The sequence below is a fragment of the Mytilus galloprovincialis genome, chromosome 9, assembly GCF_965363235.1.
Source record: "Mytilus galloprovincialis chromosome 9, xbMytGall1.hap1.1, whole genome shotgun sequence".
Lineage (NCBI taxonomy): Eukaryota > Metazoa > Mollusca > Bivalvia > Mytilida > Mytilidae > Mytilus > Mytilus galloprovincialis.
In genome coordinates, this window is record NC_134846.1 from 64,411,731 (window position 1) to 64,422,664 (window position 10,934).

A 10,934-nucleotide genomic window follows, 5' to 3' on the forward strand; every position below is an offset into this window, starting at 1 on the left:
TTTTGAACATAAAAAAAGAAATATATGTGAGCTAGTTATTTATTATTCTGTTTTTTGAGGAATTGAAACCAAATGGTTGCATACTAATTTCCTGTTGGGTGTGCATTTGACCATAGTAACTGTTATGGTCTATCTAATTTAAGGAAATTAAGATTAAGTGAACGCAGTTGAAATACGGTGTGCACTTATGACACGTCTCAAATGATTTATGAAAGTTAATCCGTGAACGTTAACTTTATTTTTCGTTGACAATTAAGAATGCATTATCCAAACGAAGGATGAACTGCAACATAACACTACTTTTGTATGATACAACACCATTATTCATATGAATTTTCAGAAAATTATTTAAATAAAATATAACACTTATCGATTTGTACAATGTTACAATTGGCATTGTTATTCACCTTGACTATCTTTATAAAAATATCCATTCGTACTTTCGTTTGAAAGAGACAAAATTATGTAATTTATTTAAATGCAGTTATTTTCTTATTCGTGCCCTCAAACGCAAATAAAGTATTTATGAACAAAAACTCAAACACATATCTATGGGAAACAGCTCGCCTAGACGAGTACAGCAAAGTTTTATTATCAAATAAATGTCCTCAAATCACTTTGCCAGCACACTAAGACCGCTGCAGCATACAAGTCTTACAAACATATCTACCATGAGAAATAATGAAATAGAATCTTTCATATCACAAAACCATAATTTCATAATGTTCTTTTTTACATCTGCAGAAAAAGCATAATTCATTTACAATATGTTAAGCTTATACAAAACATGTACACAGGGGGAGGGGGTGGGGGCAACTTCACTGCACTTTAACTGAGCTTCGAATGGTCAAGCTATGAAAATACATTTTCAATGTTAACTTTTACCGCGAATGACCAGTCCTTGCTATCATACAAAGAACTTTAAACTCTTAACTTTGTTAAGGTGACTTATTGTTATGCTAAAATAATTTGAATATTATTGTAAACATAAACACATGTTTCCAATATAACAACAAACCCATGTGCTATCGATAGTTAATAAATACATTTGTTTGTAAATCAATATACAAAATTCTAGAGCAATTTCAGAAAAATATCAACTTGTTTCCATGAGGTTTAGAAACGTGAGAAGGGCGATGTTAACTGAACCATTCTAGAATCTATGTAAAATACAAAAAGTTGATTTTTTCTGACATTTGCCTCACATTGTTTTTATAGCACCAATGAATACAACTATTTTCCACCATTTAATGAACCTTAATTAGTACAGAAAAGTTACGTAACATGTAAACGAATATTGCGCGACATCCCCTTTTGTATTACATTTGTTAGATAAAGTAACCAGTAACTGATGTGGATACTGTTTAAAAATATTGGAAATTACGCTTGAAATTTCTCGAAAATTGTATTGGCGTTTTGTCAATAGTAAATGAACTTTCGGGTAGATCTTTTCACAATATGTAATTTTTAGAAATCAGCAGAAAAGTCTCCGATAAGGTAAGGAATATAATTGATTTTTATATGGCATCATGTGTTCTATATTTGCTATAATCTGCAATGGGAAAAACCGTATTCCATTGTCCAACGAAATCTTTAATAACCAATCAATTAGTTTGGGGTGAAAACAAAGTCGCAAAAGTGGAGAAGGAAAATTCAGATATTGGAATCTTTTGATAAACTAGTACTATAGTTTATTTTATCATATGTTTAGTAGTAAATACAGTAGTTTTGCATATTTGATAAATAGCCTGCTGTTTAATCCATATCACGCAACTTTGATGCGCACCCTTTATCGCATAGAACACCTCTACTTTTTTTTTTTTTTTTTTTACATAAAGTCAGTTTTGTTTCTTTTTTGCTTAAGAAAAATTTTCCTCAAAATAGGTCCAATAGAACGGTCATTCGGGCATGACGCAATTTATTGAATGACGTCATAGTTCGGTATGTGACGTCATGAACGTCAAATTTTCATATTTTTTGGCACACTAAATGGAACTATAAAAAAAAAAACAAAAAAAAAAATACAATAATAAACAAAATATTTTCAAAATAACAGCACGCAAATTATGAGGTAACCTAGGTGCTTCGGATAAGTAATTGAGCAGTTCTTTTAAGGCCTTTGAAATAAAACAAAAGTAGAACTGAAGGTAACCCAGTGCTATGGATCAGAAAACAGTTCATATAATATAATACTCTTCTGTTGAAATATATGATAAAGCGTATAAAACATAGAAAAATATCCGTATCACATGCCGTATCACCCTCGACCAATATCATCCCTCGGGCCAAAAGGCCCTTGGGCTGATATTGGTGTCTCGGGATGATACGACATATAATACGGACTTTGCCATGTATTATTCTCTATATATAACATTCCAAAATATATCAATATATTATTGTGATTTGAACTTCGGAAATGTGATTCCTTTCGATGCAGTCTTCTAATAAGCTTTTGTGCAGAATTCTTTGCTGTAGATATTATAAAAATTAGCGGTGTTCGGACAAAAATTGTTAATAAAATAAACAGAACGCAAAGATCAACAACTTTTCATTGTATTCATCTAAGCAAACACCAGCATCACATATGGTTTTTCTGAAACATCGGACCGAAATTCTTTTCTTAAAATCAATGTAAAACAACTGCCATTTGTTTTTACCGCCAATGAAATTTGCAGAGATTTTGCTTTTATATTTTGTGGAAAATTTATAATAGATATGTAAGACTCGGAGGTGCGATGGGGACACTGAAGTACGATGGTCACGCTGAAGTGCGATGGTCCACGCCGAAGAACGATGGTCCTTTCTTTGCAGTGCGATGGTTTGGCATTACGTTCGAATACTGTTTCCCACATAACTTTCCAATCCAACATAGATTTTAGGAGGATAGGGTTTTGTAGATGAATGTGTCATGCTCACAGAGGAAATAAAAAGAAAACGAAAGGAAAGAACGCTTCATAACAGTTTTTAGCATTACATGTGAAAGTTACAAAAATATTTTTAACCATGTAAGGCAGCAAAATATATATAAGGAGCAACGGGACTGAATGATGAATTTGGTCAGCAAATGGGCTATCCTATGTTCAGATAATGCCACACGATAAATACAACTGAAATAAAGTATACTAATATAATTTTAAATATTAATGTTAATTTATCTATAAGTAACATTCTCGTGATTTTATGTGAACAATTTAATAAAAAAAAAAAATTGAGAGTTTTAGCAAAGTTTTTGTTAATGTTGGTTAATCCTTAGATAAATCCTGATTTGTAAGAACACCGTCGCTCTAGTTTTATTTTATTACGGTTACAGTGTTAATTGTCTGCAACATGGTAGGTCGAGATTAACCTGACTGCTCCCTACGTGTAGGTTCTAAAAAAATGTTGCGATCAACTTCTAAATTTTGTCATAACATTTGATAAACTGAAATGATTTCTCCTAAGTGTTATCGTATAGACATGCAACCTCAATAAAAAAAATCGCCCTTGAACACCGTAAATCTGACTCTATACTTCTGCGTGCTAATCGGAAAATTGGCAAATTTAAAATTATATTAAAAAAAAATCAAAATTTAAAGTCTTTTGTTTGGCTTGAACAGAAATTACAAGATCATCCAAACATGAGGCTAGCAGCTACTTTTGTAAAATCTTGATATTGTGATTACATTTTAACAGCTCAAATACATTTTGCTTTTTACTCAATATCATAGGTAGACCGTCACACTACAGCGTAACCACCATTGCACTTCAGCGTAGATATAAACAAGTTAACGTCACAATATCACCATCGCACTTCAGCGTGTTAACCATCGCACTTCAGCGTGATAACCATCGCACTTCAGCGTGGACCATCGCAATTCGACATGACCATCGCAGTTCAGAGTGGCATCGATGTTCCGAGTCCTACATATCTTTCCATTATTTAAACAAATATCACAATACATGATTGGAATATGCCAAATAATGTAAAAAAAAAAAAAAAAGGAATTCAAAATTAGCGTCAAAAAGAACTTGATCAAAAGTTAAAGTGCTGCTTTATCAGACTGCTTTTTATATTATCAAACTCATTTTTATTTGAATTATTTTTACATGACGTTTTTTTGTTATATTAATCTGTGTGTTATCATTTTTTTATGTCGAAACTATACGCCCTTTACATGAAGGGACCTCATTAGAAACAAGCTTAGAGCTTTCATGGGTTATCCCTGATAAAATATCAGCAAATACATACACTTATTAAAGGATAGACTCACCACTCATAAAATGTTATTTGTATTGTCTTTGTGTATTGCAAATTGTGTATTGTACAACTCACATGCTTGATATTTTATTAAATACAATATTATTATCATTAAAAAAAACAAATGAACAAATATCACATGATTTCAAAATGTGCACAGTGTGTTAATATGTCAAGGTAACTCTTATGGACTGCATGTAATCGTTAATCAGGAATATATATACTCAACAAATCAAATTCTTATTTGATAGATAATAGTTGACACTTCGATTCTATATAGCGTACTCTTTTCATTGTTTTCAACAGAAACTAATGATGGCGTGTAAAAAAGTTTTTGTGTAAAAAGTAAGAAAGAATTCTCGACCCTATTTAGCCAAATTACCACAACAATTTGATTTTTTTAATTTAGTGAAATATCATTTCATCTTTATTCCACAATACAGATATAAAAATCGATGGTTTGGGATTATTCACAATTTAATAGAACGACTACATTTCAGCAGGTCTTGCAAAATACATGGATGAAGAAGGAAATTTAAATAGTTTATTCAAATTGCCCCGCTTTTAAATTAAAAAGAAATACCAAGAGTTCAACTCCCTAGGGTAAAATGATGTTGCATTTCTATGATATAAGTTTACTGCTAGAACCTTATTAATGTCACATAAAATTAATATGTTTTTTTTTTTGGATTTGTCCAAAATAGTTCTTTTCATTTCCGTGAAAATTTAAGGTTTGATTGAACTTAATTCGTGCGTTTAGGGACATCGTCACTTATATAGATTTAAAACCTTTTAATTATGTATTGTATGAAGAATTCGGCAAAATAATTTAAACTGAATCCGAGTGAAACACATCAACTATAAGAGGAAAACAAAGGAACAATAGAAAGACTGAAGTGCAACAAAAAGAAATACAAAATACATAGAAACGAACTTATTGATAACAACTACCACCTTCCTCACTCTGTACAGGATGTTTTGAGAAAAATGTAAAACGTTTGATCCCTATCATTTCCTTGCCCAGAAATTCTCTTTTACTATTCTCTGATTACTTACGTCATCTAAACGTTAATGGGCTAGCTGCGTTCCTCTTATCTTTTATCGGAATAAGTAATTGTAACTGCGTGCATTTTTCATAAAAAAAACCGACTAAAATATTAGCATTCTCGATTCTTATATAGACTTAGATGACATTGTAAATTCAGTCCATCTCCTTAACACAAATCAAGTTGCATAAAACATATTAATCTATTGAAGTTTTTTCTGAAATTATTTTTAAAAGTCACAGGCAAATGTCATGCATATATTGTAATAGATTTTATTCAATAATTTGATTTAAAAATATATTGTAGACTTTATTTAAACAACCTACAGTTGTTTACCTAGAATTTAAAACTGCTTATTCTTCCGGAGCACTCGGCGTTTTTGAAGATACTATTGTGTTGATTTATATGTAGCATTGTTTTTATGTTTAGGTGGCTGAGTGTTTTCCTTTATCTTTGATTTCTAAATAGAAGGTAACATATGTTCAGAAATAGTTATTAAAGTACCAGGCTTATAATTTGATAAGCCAGAAGCGTGTTTGTATACATAATACTCATCAGTGACGCTCAGATCAAAATAGTTAGAAAGGCCAAACAAGTATAAAGTTAAAGAGCATTGACGACTCAAAATTCCCAAAAGATATGCTGAATAAGACTACGGTAAGATATGTCTTGGATAAGAAAATCCTAAGTTTGTAGAATAGTTCATACTTTTGCAAACATTAAATTTATAAAAATGACTATATAATTGATATTTATGTGAACACCGGAGTGCAGACTACTGGTTAGAGATTTCTTCGGGGACGATACGTCAACCAGCAGTGGCATCGACCTGGTGGTGTAAATAGTTATCAAAGGTACCAGGTTAAAATTTGATATGGTAGACGCGCGTTTCTTCTACATAAGGCTCAGATAAAAATAGTTAGAAAGTCAAACAAGTATAACGTTGAAGAGCATTGAGGACAGTAAAAACTTATTTCACCATACAATGCTACAAAAAAACTCAATTTGAAAATAGTATCTATGGGTTTCAGTTAAGAGTTAAACTGTCTCACGAAGTTATTTCTTTGGTGTATTAACAGTTGACCTTAGACGAATAAACCACAGTTGTCAATGTCTTTTATGGACATGAAGCTCATCAACTGTTTTAATGATCTGTAAACCTATTAAAACTGTTCATTAGAAATTTCATATTTAGGTTGATCATTTAAATAAATACATGAAGATAAAACAACCTTGTTTCATTTGATGTTGCAGGAATATCGAATCGTATGTACTAGCTGTAAATACGAGATCAGTGTTCTATCTGATATATCAATATCAAACCTACAATATAGCAGTAAATATGGACGATATTACCAATTCGGGAACATTTCTAAATGAAACAGAAGGGTTATTTTTTCGAAATATTTCTAAACGGAAACACTCAGATTCTGAATTTGATATTGAAAATACAAAGAGGCAAAAGATAGATCTTCAGAAGACGCAGGCGGATGATGATATAAAAGTTGAAAATAACGATGAGTTGTTGCAGTCAGAGAATGATGTCAGTTCCGGAAAAAAAGAAGAGAACGTAAAACCAGCACAATTTGAAGCACAAGAAAGCTATATCGCTCATTTAAAAGATGATGACGCATTAAGTCTAAATGAAGAGAATGAATTGGAACCAAGTTTAACTATAAGTAAGATTGAGAGCAACGACGAGTCATTAACTTTGGACAACCACCGAGTTGCTAAAAATGACGATAGTCAACCCGAACCGAGTGAAATTTCATGTGAAAAAGAGAAGACAAATGACACAGCCATCAAAACAGTTTGTGATACTATATCAGAAAGAGATACAAATAGTCAGAATAGTGATGACAGTTCAACTACTGGAATCGATATTTTAGACAACGGCACATCTGCAGTTTCAGATCCTGAACCAGAAATTAGAGTAGAAGCGGTAATATTTAAACACAATTTAATGTATCAAACGACCATAACACATGTATATCTAAAATAACATTAAATCTATTATGATCTTTCATAATCAATGAGTCACATCGGAAAAAAAATATTAGTGTATAATGTATTTCGGAGTCTAGTTATTGAATTTAATGAAATTTGCCTCCGACCAAAATGATCATTAGTTACATTATAATGCGATGCAAACATGCTTAATTACCATACACTTGAAATGAGAGAATCGTGCTATAGTAAGAACATCACTAATTCATGGCTCCATTGCCTTGTTAAAATTTTTAAATAAAGTGACAAACATTGCACGTCAGGGCAACACTTTATGGTGTCTTGTACTGAAAAAATCAACATACCTTTAGTGACATATAAGAAAAAACTGGTAACCGGAACTGCGGATGTACATAAACAGGTACTTCTGATCTGACAAACTGGCAAAATGTACCCTCTTTTTAAAATTTGGTGCAGTTTTTTTATTTTCAAAATTATAAGTCAAAACGTGTTCTACAAGGATCATTCAGCTTTCATAAGATACCATAAATACCTAATCATTCTACATATATTTGAATAGTTACACTCATGAGTATTACTTTCTGTGAATGTGCGTTCTGGCAGGGCCCGAATTAGTGTCGTTATATCTATATGTGATGTACTATGTTTTTGATTTTAGAAAAAATTTCCAAAGTTATATAGACTGTTACGTGAAGGTGAAAAAAAGGAAAATGGACTACGGGCAAAAAGTCCTGAATCAGATAGAAGCGTAGCAAATCATGTTGCAAGTGGAAGCAACGGAGGCTGTTCTAAATACATTTCGACATGTTCAACTCTTTCAGCAGCATATAACTGGCGTGGATTGAAAACGAAAAGACGAAGATACAGAAACGGAATCAAAACAATTGTAGAAATTGATGTCGGTAAACTACCTTCAAATGTCGACATTATTGATCTGACAAGCGAAGAACTCAGAAAACCACACGAAGTATGTAATGAAAATACAAACAACACATTTCATAAGTTTGCTCAAGCACATGGGGAGGTCTTGCTTGTAGGGCATATACCAGCAGACTGTCTTCAATATATATGATTTTCTACTAGAAATATATCTCTTATCATCGACAGTAATCTTCGAGACCGAAAACTGTTTACAATTGTACTAATAAATACGAAGCGGGTGGTAATATTTATGTTTAAAACATCAATATTACATAAGTACTAGAACACTTAATCTGGATTTTATATCAAAAGCAAAATGTGATAAAAGTTTTAAAAAACCTATTTGTTATCTCATTTTCTTGATTCTTTTTGACATGCATTTGAGACTTTTGTGTGTTTTTTTATTTTTATGATTTAAACTAATGTTTTGTATATTAAATTGTTGTGACAGCACATTTACAGATTATTTTGTAGAATAAAATACTATTTGATTTTTAAATCTATATGTTTAGTTCGACTAAAAGTTTTTATCAAAATTTCTTATATTTAAATTAAGAGTCTTCGTCTGATCATAGAATATCTTTCAAACATTTTTCAGCAACTTTAAAAAGAAATGCTTTAAGAGAAAGGTGTGGGGTTCTAGTTACTGAATTTTCAGTATGTCTTTGTTGTGTTTTGTACACTGGTGTTTGTCCATTATTTGTTATTGTGTTGTAAGTTGGGATCGGCTTATCTCTTTAAAATCTTCAGCCTCTAATGTAACTTTATTGTAACCATTTTTATATTTCCAATCGAACGTCGGGCATTTTTGTATTTTTTCCTGTAAAACCTCCGGAATCGTTTGAGACTGAGGTATAGTTAATGTATTTTATAATATAATGACTTACCATAATCATAATGCACCCACCAACTTTAATGTATTTGTTTTACTTACTTATACGTAGTAGCTTCAATGGCTGAAATAATAAAGAATATCGATATTCGATTTATTTAGAAATTTTAATATATCGTTTTAAAAAATGTCGTCCCTGATGAAGGCAATTCGTTGTGCATATTTTTTTGTCCGTAAACACGATTTTAAACATCTTCACATTGTTAATGTCTCTTAATAGAATCTATGTAATTATCAGTTCATGAATTATCAGTTCATGCGTGGATATTTTGCTACTGTTTCTGACAAAAAAATCTCAAACTGTCCTTCTGTTTATTTAGAATTTAATCAAAACTAAGATCCAAATTTAACTTAATATCGTATGGCTATTTTAGTTATCCGTTTTTCACATAATTGAACTCTGATTTATACAAAAGCTTTTACTGGTGTGGTTTGGGAGGTCCTGATGAAATGACATCTTGAAAAGAACTTTGTATGCACGAAAATAATATTTTCATTTATCAAGACTATAGAAGTGTAAAAACACAAAACCGATGGTGTTTTAAGTGAGAACATGAAAATAGGTTAATAATTTAATTATGTTTTTCAATGTCTGGTATACAAACATTGTATTAAATTCCATTACTCAGGATTAAACATGAAAATTAAATCAATTAAATACAAAAACAGTTCATGCACAGTAAAAGAAACCTCACACACAAAAAGCAAAGGAATACCGCTTTCATTGATGTTCTTCATTTCACAGAAACAGCGAGTCCTTCAACATGGAGCCAAAAATCACACTCTTATCTAACTACAAGTTAGATAGTTATCAAAAGTACCAGGATTATAATTTTATACGCCAGACGCGAGTTTCGTCTACATAAGACTCATCAGTGACGCTCAGATCAAAATAGTTAAATAGCCAAACAAATACAAAGTTGAAGAGCATTAAGAACTCAAAATTCCAAAAAGTTGTGCCAAATACGGCTAAGGTAATCTACTCCTGGGGTAAGAAAATCCTTAGTGTTTCGAAAAATTCAAAGTTTTGTTAACAGAAAATTTATAAAAATGACCATATAAGTGATATTCATGTCAACACCGAAGTGCTGACTACTGGGCTGGTGATACCCTCGGGGACGAAATGTCCACCAGCAGTGGCATCGACCCAGCGGTGTAAATAGTTATCAAAAGTACCGAAAAGAGACGGCCATTAGCAAACAGGAATAACTCAGGTAGAACATACGGAAAGTAGTAAATATTCGAAACAAAATAGTTCCGATGCATATGTGTAATTATCGAACATATATTTGGATAATTTACGTATCAAATGAAAAGCGAGGACTGATAATTTTGAATGATATATAAATGTATGAATGCATTCTACATCACAATCTAAGTCCTCCTCCGAGTGTTGGAATTTCTCACTGTGTTAAAGACTCATGGTTAGTTTTTTGGTTGTTTTCAGATTTTTGATCGGTTTGTTGATACGAAGTGTCTGCTTTCGTGTAGCCAGAGTTCCGATAACCAGTACGGTCTGCAAAACGGTATATAAACTGCGCACCCAAGCATTGCATACAATTGATTAAGATGCACACCCCCTATGGTATATCCTCTTCACTTCCTTTGTTAGAGTTTTCAATATCTAGGCTACTTATCAAATCATCATGTAAGTAACTATTAACTTTTTCGCATGAATACCTCAGGAATAGATTACCTTAGCTGTATTTGTGAAAAATTTAGGAATTTTTGGTCCTCAATGCTCTTTAACTTCGTACTTTATTTGGCCTTTGTTTTTGATTTAACGTCACTGATGAGTCTTTTGTAGACGAAACGCGCGTCTGGTGTAAATATAAATTTTAATCCTGGTATCACTGATGAGTTTATATGA

General features: G+C 31.8%; 1 protein-coding gene across 3 annotated transcripts in view; it reads left to right on the forward strand.

Annotated features, from left to right (window-relative positions):
* The window catches only part of LOC143045621 (uncharacterized), a 28,912-nt gene extending 20,241 nt beyond the window's left edge, over positions 1 to 8,671 (forward strand). For all 3 annotated transcript variants that reach the window (XM_076218242.1, XM_076218244.1, XM_076218243.1), the window contains exons 2-3: positions 6,538 to 7,225; positions 7,910 to 8,671. In XM_076218242.1, coding sequence (XP_076074357.1) covers positions 6,626 to 7,225; positions 7,910 to 8,323 — 1,014 coding nt within the window. In that variant the 5' untranslated portion in view covers positions 6,538 to 6,625 and the 3' untranslated portion in view covers positions 8,324 to 8,671. The remainder of the gene's footprint in view (positions 1 to 6,537; positions 7,226 to 7,909) is intronic.
* The last annotated feature ends 2,263 nt before the right edge of the window (positions 8,672 to 10,934 follow it).